Raw genomic sequence first — 15,996 nt, forward strand, 5'->3', positions numbered from 1 at the left:
TTTGTTGCATTCATTTCATGTATTCATACATCTGCATTACATTGCATCATATGCATTACATTTAAAAAAAAAAGACCCTAATTAATTAAAAGAGTTGAAATTCTTTGAAGATGTCAAAGACACGACAGGAATAATGGGAAATCTGAACATCAACACCATATCTGAAGAAGGAATTGGGAGAGAAAATTTATCAGGTATTTGCCCTTATGTACCTGGAAGTGTTTTAAATAATTGGACTGCGGAAGAGATTCCTGTAGTTTTTAGAGCTAATTCAGAGTAATGTTCAAAACACGCTTATTGCTATAGGCCTGAGAAAAATAAGAACCTTTTTGTGAAATAGGCTTATGTCCAACGATCTTTATTTTAATAAAATACATCTTTTGTCCCACTTTGAGTAAATATTCTTTTATTCTTTCATTCATAATCATACCATAAAAATATTTATTCTTGGATTCTTTTGTTCTTTGGATCTTCCCCTATTCCTATAATAGGTCTCCAGATATTAATAATATGAGTGACACTGCTAACAACTTAGAATCTCCTTTTGAGCAAGATATGTGTCCAAAGAAACCTTAGGATTTTGAAGATGGTCAAGACTGTAGTTTATCTCCTGATTTGTTAATGATGGTTGAACAAGATGAAAAACATATCCTACCTTACAAAGAATCAGTGAAAGTTGTGGGTTTAGGAGAAGATAAAGAGGTGAAGATCGGAGCTTGCATCACTGCAGAGACAAAACGTGACCTCATTGAATTACTCCAAGAGTTTAAAAATGTTTTCGCATGGTCGTATCAAGATATGCCCGGGCTAAACACTGATATCGTGGTATACCGGCTCCCCATAAAGGAAAAGTGCAAACCAGTTTAACAAAAGCTCCGAAATAATGAGACTTGACGTCTTACTGAAAATAAAAGAAAAGGTCAAGAAACAATTCGATGTTGGTTTCTTGCAAGTGGTTAAATACTCAGAATGGGTAGTCAATATCGTCTCCGTCCCTAAAAAAGATGGAAAAGTACGAATGTGTGTAGACTACAGGAACTTGAACAAAGCCAGCCCGAAAGATAATTTCCATTACCACATATCGACACTTTAGTGGACAACATGACAAGTTATTTACTGTTCTCATTCATAGATGGTTTCTCGGGATACAACCATATAAAGATGCATCATGAAGACATGGAGAAGACCACATTCGTGACCATGTGAGGAACATTTTGCTACAAGGTGATGCCATTTAGACTGAAAAATGCGGGAGCAACATACTAAAGAGCCATGATAACCTTGTTTCATGACATGATGCATAAAGAAATCGAGGTTTATGTTGATGATATGATTGCAAAGTCCCAAACAGAGAAAGAACATGTACAAGTCTTGAGGAAATTATTCTTGAGATTGAGAAAATTCCGGCTGAAGCTCAATCTAGCAAAATGTACTTTCGGGGCTAGGTCGGGAAAATTGCTAGGATTTGTAGTCAGTGAAAAGGAAATCGAAATCGACCCAGATAAAGTGAAGGCTATACAGGAATTGCCTTCACCATGCACTCAAAAAAAAGCTCGAGGTTTTCTAGGAAGACTAAATTATATCGCATGGTTCATTTCACAACTAACTAAGAAATGCGACCCTATATTCCGTCTCCTTAAGAAACACAATCCAAGAGTTTAGGATGAGGAGTGCCAGAAGACTTTTGACAAAGTCAAACATTATCTATCCAATGCTCTGGTGCTGATGCCTTCCATCCCAGATAGACTGCTGATACTATATTTGACAGTATTCAAAAATTCTACGGGATACGTGATTGGTCAACATGATGAGTTAGGAAGAAAAGAAAGAGTGATATACTATCTCAGTAGGAAATTCACTGAATGCGAGACAAAATATTCTCCAATCAAGAAGTTATGTTGCGCCTTGATATGGACATCCCGAAGACTGAGGTAGTACATGTTGTACCACACAACTTGGCTCATCTCAAAACCCGATCTTCTAAAATATATGATGGAGTCGACTGCTTTAAATGAAAGAATAGTCTGGTGGCAAATTCTGCTTTCTGAATTTGATATAGTCTATGTGAATCAAAAGGCTATAAAATGAAACGCAATAGCAGATTTTCTGGCTAATAGAGCTCTAGAAGATTACAAGCTTTTGAACTTCAATTTCCCAAATGAAGATCTAATATATGTGGCAACCACTGAAGAAAACTCTCGAGAAGGTCATCCTTGAAAGCTAAATTTTGATGGAGCCTCAAATGCTGTGGGTAACGGAATTGGGGCAGTCTTGGTATCCCCAAACGGAGATCATTATCCCTTCACTAGCAAATTGGATTTTGATTGCACGAAAAATATGGTAGAATATGAAGCATGCATCATGGGTATCTGTGTAGCCATAGAACATAAGATCAAAATGCTAGAAGTATATGGAGATTCTGCACTAGTGATCTATCAATTCAAAGGTGAATGGGAGATGAGGGACCCCAAGTTGATTAATTATTGAAGGCTAGTTTTGGAGCTAATTGAAGAGTTTGATAACATTACCTTCTACTATTTTCCACGAGACGAAAATCAAATGGCTAACGCTTTGGCTACCTTGGCTTCAATGGTTAAAGTGAACAAATAAGTGGATGTGAAACCTATCAAGATGAGTATTTATGATACTCTGGCTCATTGTTACAATATCGAAGAAGAAAAAAAAAGGATGATCACCCTTGGTACCACGATATACTGCGATACATGAAGAATCGTGAATACCCTGACCAAGCAATTGAGAACGATAAAAGGATGCTGAGAAGACTGGTTAGCGACTATGTCTTAGATGGAGAGATCCTATATAAAAGAAGAAAGGATCATGTGCTACTAAGATGTGTAGACGCTATCGAGGCTAAGAAAATCTTGAAAGAAGTTCATGAGGGTGTCTGCCGAATACATGCCAATGGTTTCACATGGTTAAGCAAATCATGAGATTCGGGTGTTATTGGTCTACCATGGAAGGAGACTGCATCAATTACGCTAAGAAATACCATAAGTGCCAAATTTATGGAGATAAAATCCATGTACCTCATTTACCTCTGCATGTTATGACTTCTCCATGGCCTTTCTCTATGTGGGTCATGGATGTCATTAGACCGATCTTGCCAAAAGCTTCAAATGGGCATCGATTCATCTTTGTAGTCATTGACTACTTCACCAAGTAGGGAGAAGCTGCTTCATATGCCAATGTTACAAAGTCAGCAGTCAGTAAATTCTTGAAAAAGGAAATCATATGTCGATATGGAATACCAGAAAGAATTATATCTGACAATGCATTAAATTTGAACAACAGCACGATATCAGAAGTTTGCAGTCAGTTCAATATCAAACACCACAACTCATAACTATATCGCCCAAAAATGAATGGTACAGTGGAAGCAGCCAATAAGAGCATTAAGAAAATCGTGGGGAAAATGACTGAGACTTATAAAGATTGGCATGAGAAGTTACCATTTACCCTCTATGCTTATCGAGCATCTGTCAGAACTTCAATCGAGGCAACACCTTTCTCTTTAGTTTATGGAATGGAGGCAATTTTACCCATTGAAGTCGAGATCCCTTCTCTCAGAGTTTTGGCAGAATTGAAATTGGATGATACAGAATGAATCTAATCCCAATATGATCAACTAAACTTAATTGAAGAGAAAAGGTTGAAAGCCATCCGTCATGGTCAGATGTACCAAAAGTGAATGATGCGATTTTACAACAAAAAAAGGTTCGTCTCAGAGAATTCCATGAGGGGGATCTAGTATTGAAAAAGATCCTACCCATACAAAAAGATTTCAAAGGGAAATGGATGCCAAATTGGGAAGGACCTTATGTAATAAAGAAGGTTTTTTCTGGAGAAGCACTAATTTTAACCGAGATGGATGGTAAAAACTTCCCTAATCCTGCAAACTCAGATTCAGTAAAGAAGTATTTCACCTAAAAAAAAAAAAGAAGCCAAGGTGAAAACCCGTAAAATGGCTCCTTGAGACCAAAGGGATTTTGAGTTCAAAATGGACAATTCAAATTTTGATCAAAGATAGGGGCATGCGATAGTCTTGCTATGCCTGAATTAACAAGGAAGAGGGATGCTACTTCTTGGGACATCAACAAAGTATTCTAGGACTTCTGAACATGTATCAAATTCAAAGGGTCTTCGAGAAGCCTTGTGCAGAGAAACTCATGCTATGATATCTGGGGCACCTATTTTCATCCTATTCATTTTGTATTTTGACGAAATGCCATATCTTGATTAATTTATTCTCATTTTGTATTTTAGCAAAATTTTCTATCTTGATTAATTCATTTCGAGCTTTGCTCTCAATAAAATTCCATCTTGTCTATTGTGATAATTTTTTTCAAGCACTTTTCATTGAAATAACGATTAATGGACTGATAATATTCAACTAAGAGGGGTTCTGCATATTACTTTGAAAACTTCTAAATAGTACGAGGACTTGAAACAGGACTATTATTTAGAGCTAACCAAACCTGAGGATTGGAAATATTTAAGAAAGAAGAGGCTAAATTGTAACTATTTCTTCGAGTTTTCTGTCAAAGATATCGGCTGAACAAGCAGACAAGATATTGCATCAGTGATAGAACCTTGATGAACAATGACAACCCACACATTAAGAAGGGATCATTCTCATGACATTTTGCATTGATGCAAATGGCATTCATACAGATCTAATTAGGAGCATTTGATTCATTCTGATCATGGCATCCTAATTATTTAGCATAAGCATAGGTTCATGAAATCGATTCTACAAGTCATGTCCCCAGAAGATGGTGTAGCAAGATCGGTGAATCCACAAATCTCATCTTCCTGAAGTAATAGTGGAGAAAATTGAAGTTGTAGATCTTATCTCCTTGAATTTGCAATGGAGTAGATCGAAGATGACAAATCTTACCTCTCTGAAGTTGCAATGGAGCAGATTGAAGCAACCAGTCTTATTTCCTTGAAGTTGCAGCGGAGCAGACTGAAAACAGCGAATCTTATTTCCTTGATGTTGCAGTGGAACATATTAAAGCTACAAATTATGGCAGACCCTATCTTCCTGAACTTACATTGAAGCAGATTAAAGCCATCAGCCTGATCTCCTTGAAGTTGCAGCAGAGCAGACTGAGGATAGCAAATCTCATCTCCCTGAAGTAGCAGTGGAGAAGATTGAAGTTGTAGATCTTATCTCCTTAAAGTTACAGTGGAGCAGATCGAAGATAGCGAATCTTATTTCCCTGACGTTGCAGTGGAATAGATTAAAGTTACAAATTATGGCAAATCTTATCTTCCTGAAGTTGCAGTGGAGCAGATTGAAGCCACCAGCCTTATCTCCCTGAAGTTGCAGCGGAGCAGATTAAAGATAGTGAATCTCATTTTCCTGAAGTTGCAGTGGAGCAGATTAAAGCTACAAGTTGCCGGTCTTATCTCCATGAAGTTGCAGTGGAGCAGACTGAAGATAGCAAATTTTATCTCTCTAAAGTTGCAGTAGAACAAATTAAGGCTACAGACCTTATCTTCCTGAAGTTGTAGTGGAGCATGTTGAAGCTACTTGAAGAAAAGAAGCCCCAAGAGAAGTCGAGACTCAACAGGTCCAGGCAAAATTGGCTCTTTTATAGTCTTTACTCTATTCCCGTTGCACGACAATGAGCAGGAGGGGTAGCTGTAATAGGCCTATTTTGCCCGGCCCAGGCCCAAATTAGATAACCAAAATATATAAAATAAACAATATCCAAACAGTCCATTTTACAATCCAAGTCCAAACCCAATAAACCCAAACCCATTTTACAAAATCAGACCCAAACTAAACATGGCCCAATGGCCCAAAATGTTAAACATTTTTGGAGAGCAACCTAACCCTAGGGTTTCCTTGTGCGTCGCTGCCTCCACGTGCTAAGTCAGCACGCTCGTCGCCCGAAGACCACCATTCTTGGCATCTTGCACCAAAATGGTAACCTCTGCTTCGTTGACTTCCTCCCTGATACCTATGGAGCAATAGAACAAGACAGAAATGGCAAGAAACAACAAAAGCAGAGATAAACCAAATAACAAGAAAAATCAAATCACTTGTGTTTTCGGCTATAAAAATCCCCAAGACCCGATGTAAAATTTTTACAGACAATCAAATACAAAAAGAAAACAAAGATTTTAGAACAGATTCAAAAAGGTGCATTTTTTTTTTGCTTCATTATTAGAAATAAAATGAATAAGTAATAAAAACTGACCTGTACATCTTTCTTCCCCTCCATCGAGTGTGGCTAACATCCGAGCACCCAAGAACCTATATGGGTTCTAATGAGGGTTCAGCAAGGCAACAGGGAGGGGGTTCGTTTTTTTGTTGCGCATTATTTCCTTTTTTTTTAAAAGGGGGCTCGATTTAAACCCTTTCTTTACAAAACAAAGAAGGAGAGTTAGAAAGGGGAAAAATAAACCCAGTTTTTGTAGCTCCGGCCACCACCTATAGCGGAGCTATGGTGGAGCTACAATAGAAGCTCGCCAGAGATCTGCTCGGAGCTAGAGGGTGGCTAAGGGAAAGATCAGGGAAAAAAAACAAAGGCTGTTGGGTTTTTTTTTATTTTCTCGGTTTTCAAATTTTTTTTGTGATATTTTTCGCTTATATACAGATGGAATACGATATCGTTTTAGGCCCGGTATTCAAGCGCCGAAACTGCGTTGTTTTGGATAGATCCGACCCAACCCGACCCATGACCGCCTAAGATTCGCATGTTTTTTGACTAAGGGTCTATTTGCGCCCTTAATCCTTCTGATTTTGAGGATGGTTTCAATGGGGTCCCTTCGTTTATTTTCATTTTCAACCAAAAATTTTACTTCAGTTTCGATTTGGTCTTTTTGAGTGGTGCGTTTCGAAAGGGCAAGAAATTTTCCCATTTTGGTCCCTCCTAGTTATTCGCCCTTCAATATGGTCCTTTATTGTATTTTATTCTAATTTATGCCATTAAATTCCCTTCAAGTTTCAATCTAGCCCCCTTTTATGTTTATTCATTTATATTTATTATAACTTAGGCTTCAAAGTTTATTTTAATTTCAATTTAATTCTTTATTCGCAATTTCAAGCTTTTATTTTTACATATTGTTGTATCTTATTTTATTTATTTATTTATTTCTATATTTATTTATTTATCTAGTTTTTTTGCTCTTCTTTTATTTAGAATTTATGTGATTATTTATTCCTTTATTTGCATATTTTATTATTATTATTATGGGTGTTGTTGTTGGTTATTATTATTATCGTTCTCATCATCATTATTATTATTCATGCATATGAATATTTAATTTATTAATATCAATGCTATATATTATATTGTATTATGCATATTACGCTATCATTACTCCAAATGTACGTCTCATTATCATCATTAGCTAAGTGTGACTCCCTTTTTACGTTTTACCCGTTTTTATGCCATAATCAAATAAATTAAAAATGTTATTTTAAACATTACATTAATCTTTACCCGATACATAAAACTTCGTTTTTTAAATAAGCAATCTTTCTTATTTTGGAATTTGAAAAGTCGTTCCCTAACTTACGGGGTTTCGATTTTCTTGATAAATCCAAATAAACGAACGTTTCTTTAATTATTTTTTTAATCTCGGGAATTAAGAGAAGGTCGTGTCCTAACTCACGGTATATGATATTTCTTTTAAAACCGAGATAGTCAAACATCTTTTAAAATAATTTTTTTTGCGTTTATTCGCGTATCGGGAATTTAAGACATTGTGTCTTAACTTACGGGACGTAATTTATTTTCTCGATTAACATGAAATATGTCCTTTTCTCGAAAAATTTTCAACTAAATAATATATTAACAAAGGATTGTATTTTTTAAAAATCTTTTTAAATTCTCAATTCTCGACACTAACACATTAATTAATCAACTAGGTATCAATTTTGGGCGTTACGAGGGTGCTAATACTTCCTCGTACGTAACCGACTCCTGAACCCATTTTTCTGAATTTCGTAGACCAAAATAATCGTTTTAATAAATTAAAATTCTTATTAAAATGATTAAATTACGAGGTGATCTGATTACACCTCATAAAAAATGATTGGTGGCGACTTCCATGTTCGTTTTCATTTTCAAAATCAAAGTCGAGTCTTTTTAAAAAAAATAGTTTCGACTCTTTTAATATAATATATTTAATTTTTATATAATATAAAATACATAATGGTATATAAAAGGAAAATTAAATTATAAACTTAAATATTTTTAATAGATTCAAGTTTTAAATATTGAAGCTTTAGCTCGATTCATTTAAAGTCTAAATTTTTACTTCACTCCATTTTAAATCCTTTCAAATGTCAACGGAACCTTTAAATTTGGATGAATATATATAGGATAAATATCAAATTTATATATGAACTTTGGTTTAATATGCAATATGATGCATGAAATTTGATTTGGTACAATCATATACATGAAACTTGAATTATAGTTCATATGTATACATGAAAATTTAATTTTGATTCAATTGTACACATTCAAAAAAATGAATACATATATTTAATTTCATATTTGTCTAATATATTTATTTGTGTAATATCAATATAAAATGGTGCTAATTTGATAATATTGTCAATAATTTGTGAAAACTGAATTAAATAAAATTTTATGTATAAAATTATACAAAATCAAGATTTGCGTATGATATTACACTTTGAATTAAAAATCATGTATAGTTTTCATATTTTTTTCTACTATAAAAAATTATCGAAGTGTTATATTGAGATATTTGACTTATATGGAGTAGTGGTTCAAATTGTTATCAAAGACCAATTTCGCATGAGTTCGAATATGTTACCTCTACTCCATATCCAATATTGTATAAGAAAAAACCATTGTTGGGCCCAGAAATTTCTTAGAAAGGCAAATATTAGGGCCCAAGTTAGGAACAACCAATCAGTTTGTTTATCCCCAACATTATCCCCATTCTGTTTCCTCTGCAACCTCTTCTCACTCTTTCAAGGCTACGTCTTTCTTCTCTTCTTTGAGCCTTAATTTCATGACCAGAAAATGAATTTAACCCATACTAAAATCCAACCATTTCCTCACTCTCCTCCTCTCACTCATCCTACGTTTCTCTTTTCAAGCAGAAGTCTTCTTCCATTCCCAAGAAATTTGAAACCTGCCCACGTTAGTCCTTCGTTTCTGTATAAAAAGCATACTCTTTTACGTTATGGTTGTTTCGGAGTTAGCAGGAGTAGAACCAGGAGCTCCATAAGTGAAGTTGAAGCGGAGCAAAAACAGAAGCCACTGCTTGTGAAAAGGGCATATCCGTTTGATGAAATTGAGCCCAAATGGCAGCGTTATTGGGAACAAAATCGAACCTTTCGTACACCTAATGATGTTGATACTTCTAAACCTAAGTTTTATGTCCTTGACATGTTCCCTTATCCCAGGTCCATTTCTCTATTTTTAATGGTTGTATTTTCATTGCTTGGAGTTCCACTGATAAATATGTAGGAACTGGATAGTTCAGGGAGTTGCATTCCCCTTGAGGCCTGAGGGGTCTTTTTTTTTTTCTTCTTCTTCTTTTTAGTGAGTTCTTTTGAATGAAGGTTTGTGTTAAATGTTTGCAGTGGAGCTGGATTGCATGTTGGGCACCCACTGGGATATACGGCCACAGACATTCTTGCTAGGTTCAAACGAATGCAAGGTTACAATGTGTTGCATCCAATGGGATGGGATGCTTTTGGATTGCCTGCTGAGCAATATGCAATTGAGGTTTGTGTTGAAATCGTTGATTAGGTAATTCTCATTATTGTGCAATGCCATGATTCTGTTTTTAATTTATTAATTGCTTTCATAATGTGGTTGGCAGACTGGAACTCACCCAAAGCTCACAACATTGAGGAACATTAATCGCTTCCGCTCCCAGGTTATTACTTTTTGTTATGCTTGGAGATCAAATTTATGTGAAATGTATATGATGAATTGTTGATAGTAGAGATTTTAGAAGTTACATCTTACTGTCTTGCATGTTTCTCATTTTTATTACCAATCAATTATATATAGAGACGGTATTTGATTCTGTGTTTATTTTGAGAAAAAGAATGAAATATATGGTCAAAGTCTTCCACTTTCAAAGAGGCAAAGACTTGTAAATGTAACCCATTTAGTTGGTCATTATGAGAAAGCTTCTTTCTCAGAAGCTTTTATTGTTTTCTTTATGTATAGCTTCTTAAGTCTGCCAATTTCTGGTCATCTTGGCAGTTGGTTTGATAGCTCTGCTCATCTTTGTGATTAGCTTGAATAGCCTCTTACCCGATCATTTACTTGCAGCTTAAATCATTGGGTTTCTCATATGACTGGGAGCGTGAAATATCCACCATAGAACCTCAGTACTATAAATGGACCCAATGGATCTTTCTTCAATTGTTAAAGAGAGGATTGGCCTACCAGGTCTGGCTTATGACTAGTTTCGAGTTCATTATTCCTATTATTATTTTAGTACATCCCCAATCAATGCTCAATCTGATGGTTGATCTAAATCTAAGCTCAGGCTGAAGTACCGGTTAATTGGTGTCCAGCTCTTGGCACTGTTCTTGCAAATGAGGAGGTCGTGGATGGTGTCAGTGAGCGTGGGGGTCATCCTGTTATCAGAAAGGTATGTTAGTTTCATTATTTCTGCTCTGTGTCTCTAGTTTTCTAAGTTTAGAGACTTCTCTTATTCCCAGGTTTTTGTGAATGTTTAATATTTTACAGTGTCATTGTTTATTACCAAGCAGCCAATGCGGCAATGGATGCTGAAGATTACTGCTTATGCCGATCGTCTTCTTGAAGATTTAGATGAACTTGACTGGCCTGAAAGTATCAAAGAAATGCAAAAGAACTGGATTGGGAGGTCAGAGGGTGCTGAAGTTGAATTTTGTGTTCTTGACAGTGATGGAAGGGAAACAGACATGAAAATTACAATCTATACTACCAGGCCTGATACCATATTTGGTGCAACGTATTTCCCTGCCCCCTGTTCTTAGGTGTCTTTATTTCAATATAATAGTTGAAGAATTTTATTCTCACCGGTTATTTGTATGCAGGTACTTAGTCGTGGCACCGGAGTATACCCTTTTGTCATCAATAGTATCTACAGAGCAAAGGGAAAGTGTATGTTACTGTTTCCTTTCTAACCTACCATTTTCTTTTAGTAACATCAGTAACTTGAGGACAATGAATCTTACAATTCAGGTGGAGGAATATCAAGACATTGCCTCTAGAAAGAGTGATCTTGAAAGGACTGAACTTCAGAAGGAGAAAACAGGAGTCTTCAGTGGTTGCTGTGCCAAAAATCCAACAAGTGGGGAACCAATTCCAGTATGGGTTGCAGATTATGTGTTGGGGAGGTGTGTTTTACTTGATTCTCCATTTGTATTTGTTATGAATTGGTGATGCTTTTATGCTGCCCATTTGTCTGTTTTCTCTAGAATAAAATCTGATATGGACAATTTTTACCAATTCACAAGAAAAAAACAAAATTTTATTTGTGCAGTTACGGAACTGGAGCAATTATGGCTGTCCCTGCACATGATGCTCGTGACCATCAGTTTGCCTCAAGGTTTAATATTCCAATCAAATGGGTTGTGACACCCAATAATGGAAGTTGTTTTGAATCTGGGAAGGCTTATTCAGGAGAAGGTATCATTGTTAATTCTTCAAATTTGAAGGTGGGCCTTGACATCAATGGCTTGTCAAGCAAAGAAGCAGCTTACAGAGTTATTGAGTGGGCAGAGAAAGTTGGGAAGGGGAAGAAAAAGGTTACTTTACTTGGTTACCTGAAACATTTTGTCAGTGAAATGGGATGGATATGACCATAATCATGTATATTTCTGTCATTGTTCGCTTAAGCAGTTGTTTTATCTATTAGGTGAACTACAAGTTGAGGGACTGGCTTTTTGCTCGGCAACGATATTGGGGGGAACCTATCCCAGTCATCTTCTTAGAAGATAGTGGTGAGAGCTTTCCAGTTCTTGAATCTGAACTGCCCCTTACCCTTCCTGAATTGGATGATTTTACTCCAAGTGGAACAGGGGAACCACCACTGTCCAAAGCTGTGTCTTGGGTACAATCTTAGCCCTTGGTTCTTTTATTATTTCATTCACCTATCCTCGTACTTATGCTAATGATATGGTTAATCATGCATTAATTTTGATCCCTTAATCTATCTCAGGTCAAAACTATAGATCCTTCATCTGGGAAACCTGCCACGAGAGAAACAAACACGATGCCGCAATGGGCTGGCTCTTGCTGGTAAAGCACCAGTAATTACCTTCCGTAGTTTAATTCTATCAGTAAACATCTCTTCAGTAGTTGCTTCTTCTACCCTTTTTTCTTTCTTCTTAGAAATGCCTTGGATGCTTCATAAGGAAGATGTAAGATAATGAAATAGGGATATCTTCTTTAAGATAAAGGTCATCTAAAAAATTGTGGAATATGAAACTGAAAGTTGGGAATCTCTATTGATATTATAAGAGAATGCTTGCTGGTTCATGTTGGCTTGATGGAAAAATCAATGTAGTCTTTTATTGTTATTTTGGTAGAATGTTGTTGTCTCATACTTTTCCATCTTTGTTCAGGTACTATTTGAGATTTATGGACCCCAAAAACTCCAATGAATTAGTTGATAAGGCAAAAGAAAAGTAAGGGCATCTTTTCATCGTTTGACATGAATTCTCAAAGTTTTCTCTCTATAACAAAATTTATTTTTGTCGTCAGGTTTTCATGAAGAACCTAAGAAAGCTTTTCTGTGCATTTTATTGCCTTGTTTCTTTGCTTTCCTTAATTATATCTCTACATCTAGGTATTGGAGCCCAGTTGATGTCTATGTTGGTGGTGCTGAGCATGCTGTTCTCCATTTACTTTATTCAAGGTTCTGGCACAAGGTAAGTCTGGATTCTATTGTTTATGAAAATATGCACGAATGGTTTCCAAAGTGATGGCCAAGGGCCACTTCACATGTAGAACTGTTTATAGAACATGATTGAACATTCTTTTTGTTTTATTTTCTATTGAATGATGCTACCTTGGATGAAAAACAAGTCTTCCTTCTAAAATATTTTACACAGGATTGCTACTAAAGTATTTATGTTTTGGGCTAATATAGGACCAAATTTAACATATTTAGAGCCTCAACATAAAAGATCAGTTGTCTTTCTGCTACTATTCTCATATTCAACCAGGGTAATGCTGTTCTTATGACTGGAAAGTTCTGTAGAGATACAGAGGGACATGCAGTCCTAACTTGATTGTGTGCTGCCTAAGAGCGAGAACAAACTGTTTGGTTTTCTTTTTGGAAATCAAAACTGTCTAATTTTATTTCTACACATTGCTGATACGGCTTTCTGATTCTATATTTCAGGTTCTATATGACATTGGTGTTGTATCAACCAAAGAGCCTTTCAAATGTGTCATAAACCAGGGGATTATTCTTGGGGAAGTAAGCAAACTTTCTTGTACATAGTAAAGTGATAATACAATCGAAGCTTTTCTTATGCTTGGAGTGGCAGGTTCAATACACGGCTTGCAAAGACACAGATGGAAACTATATATCTGCAGACTCTGCTGATGACTTAGGTGAATACCTTCAAGAAAACATTTCAGAGGAAAGAGTAAGTTTTTCAACATGTTTTGATATGGTTCCGTTTCCTTTGTTGTTCACTTGCTGTACTGAATATGAGCCTATAAATTCTGGCAGTCATCTTGTTATATTCTGTGATTTCCTTTGTAGGTTGTGAAGTCTGGGGAGTTTTTTGTGTTGAAAGACAGCCCAAACATTCGTTTGATTGCACGTGCTCATAAAATGAGTAAAAGTAGGGGAAATGTTGTCAATCCTGATGATGTCGTTTCTGAATATGGTGCAGATTCTCTTCGATTATATGAAATGTTCATGGGACCATTTCGGTAATATTTGGTTGGATTTATTTTAGTATTTTTTCATCATTTATAATGAGGGAACCCAACAAAGATGCCTATTGCATTTTGCTTGTAGAGACTCAAAAACATGGAATACTAGTGGCATTGAAGGGGTCCATCGATTTTTGGGACGAACTTGGAGGCTGATTGTTGGCTCACCCTTACATCATGGTGCATTCAAGGATGGAACATTGGTTACTGATGAGGAACCTACTATGGAACAGCTTCGCACACTCCATAAATGCATAGCTAAGGTCATGTTCTACACTCTTTTGAAGGCAATGTTGCATTATCTGCAAAGAAGTATACACTTCCTACAGGATTATAGTCTTTATAGATGGTTTATAATGACCAATTTACTATGCCTTTATGTTAAATAACCCAGGAATTCTCCAGATCAGATAATACTTTACCAGTGTGATCCAGAAGGAATTTCATCAATTTAGCCATTTATGAGTGCACAACTAACAAGAATATTGAAACCTAAGATCCTTGGTAGCTTTCTGAGAGAAGATTAAATTTTTAATCAGGTGACAGAGGAAATCGAAGGGACAAGGTTCAACACTGGAATTTCTGCAATGATGGAGTTCATTAATGCAGCATATAAGGTTTTATTTATTGAGAAAATGAAGCTCGACCCTTTTTTTGGTCTTTTTCTCTTTTGCTATATACAGGCAGATCCTTATACTGTTTTGGTACACATAGAATAAATAACATGAATACTTTCCTCTTCTTGATGTTTTTTATATGTATTTTTTTAAGGAATAGTACTTCCTTGGCTTTTAATTACCTTGTGATGTTGTGGGGGTAGTTGGTGTTAAAAGTACAGTGTCAGGTCTGAAGCAAAGTTGAATATGCTTGTGATCTACCTACATAAGTTGTTTATCTGCTAATCTGCAAAGGCCCACTCTTATGCACCATTCTTGGGAAGATTTTATTTTGGGGCAATTGCCTTCAGTCATTTTTAACATTTTCTTTAGTTAGGTCCTGTTAAATCACTTTTCGTGTGATGTCTACGAGAATGCCACCTCCATATTCTTCAGTTTTCTGTTTGATGCTTTTGTTTGTGTATTTGTGATCTGATTTCTTCTTTCAATTCATGCCATCAGTGGGATAAGCAGCCAAAAGCAATTATTGAAGCATTTGTCTTGTTGCTTTCACCTTATGCACCTCACATGGCTGAGGAGATTTGGTCTCGCCTTGGTCATCCAGATTCAATAGCATACGAGGCCTTCCCTAAGGTATGATTTCTGTTCAAATTTATATTTACATAATTTTACTACTCGTATTTGTAGAATCACCTGCTACAGGCCTCAAATCTTATTCATACTCCGATGACAGGCTGATCCTGCATACTTGAAGGAATCAACCGTCGTACTACCTGTCCAGATAAATGGCAAGACTAGAGGTACAATTCAGGTCGAAAAAGGATGTTCAGAGGAGGATGCATTTACATTAGCTTCACAAGACGAGAAACTCTCAAAATATCTCAATGGGAAACCGATCAAAAAGAGAATCTTTGTTCCTGGAAAGATCTTAAACGTTATATTGGATCGTCAAAACGTCAAGGCAGGAAGCATCCAATAATTTTCGTGCACCAGCATTTATATATGTGCCCCACATTTTTAAATGCAGAGATCCCAAACAGTTTTGAGTACAGCATCCTTGCATCCACGTTGCAAATGCAAACTAGTGCATATATTAAAGAGTACAGGTTCTAACATTTCAAGTTTTAAATCATACAAACAGATTTGACAAGCTTTGAACATTAAAACAGCTGTTTTCTTTTTTCTTTTTTTCTTTTTACAGGAACAGGACAGCTCCCTACAGGATTGGTCTTTGGATCTTTGGCTTTAGGGTTTAGACATCCGTTAAATTGGAATTACATGTTTATATATAGATAGATGATACTTGTTGTAACATTTTAAAGCCAAATATAAATATCTCATGATCTTGGTGTGCAAAATTGCAAAATCCGAAGATTCCTTTGTCTCTGAATCTGTAACTTAAAGATTTTAATTTTATCCGTCACCCAAAACCCAACAACTTGATGGCATTGGTTCAT

The 15,996-nt window shown here is 36.0% G+C and overlaps 1 protein-coding gene across 2 annotated transcripts; it reads left to right on the forward strand.

The window, feature by feature from the left end:
• The first annotated feature begins 8,889 nt into the window (after positions 1-8,889).
• Positions 8,890-15,897, forward strand: LOC108486109 (leucine--tRNA ligase, chloroplastic/mitochondrial). 2 transcript variants are annotated; one of them, XM_017789940.2, is made up of 21 exons: positions 8,890-9,424; positions 9,605-9,749; positions 9,847-9,903; positions 10,308-10,427; positions 10,528-10,632; positions 10,754-10,977; positions 11,063-11,129; positions 11,211-11,365; positions 11,512-11,776; positions 11,887-12,081; positions 12,190-12,269; positions 12,596-12,658; positions 12,820-12,901; positions 13,378-13,455; positions 13,526-13,627; positions 13,747-13,919; positions 14,008-14,185; positions 14,462-14,539; positions 15,041-15,172; positions 15,273-15,645; positions 15,741-15,897. In XM_017789940.2, the coding sequence occupies exons 1-20, from the start codon at positions 9,039-9,041 to the stop codon at positions 15,516-15,518; spliced, it is 2,931 nt and encodes a 976-aa protein (XP_017645429.1). In that variant the 5' UTR covers positions 8,890-9,038; the 3' UTR covers positions 15,519-15,645; positions 15,741-15,897. The 2 variants fall into 2 exon arrangements, with proteins under 2 accessions (XP_017645429.1, XP_017645430.1); XM_017789941.2 differs by having other exon boundaries at positions 15,273-15,639.
• Positions 15,898-15,996: the final 99 nt, after the last annotated feature.

Source organism: Gossypium arboreum, chromosome 6 (assembly GCF_025698485.1).
Source record: "Gossypium arboreum isolate Shixiya-1 chromosome 6, ASM2569848v2, whole genome shotgun sequence".
Lineage (NCBI taxonomy): Eukaryota > Viridiplantae > Streptophyta > Magnoliopsida > Malvales > Malvaceae > Gossypium > Gossypium arboreum.

What these genes read in the sequence shown, in the direction of transcription:
- LOC108486109 (XM_017789940.2), top strand. Translation starts at nt 9,039, where the DNA reads ATGAATTTAACCCATACTAAAATCCAACCATTTCCTCACTCTCCTCCT. An exon ending in CTACAGAGCAAAGGGAAAGT is followed by an intron (nt 11,130 to 11,210) that starts GTATGTTACTGT and finishes CTTACAATTCAG; the next exon opens with GTGGAGGAATATCAAGACAT. An exon ending in GCAGATTATGTGTTGGGGAG is followed by an intron (nt 11,366 to 11,511) that starts GTGTGTTTTACT and finishes TTATTTGTGCAG; the next exon opens with TTACGGAACTGGAGCAATTA.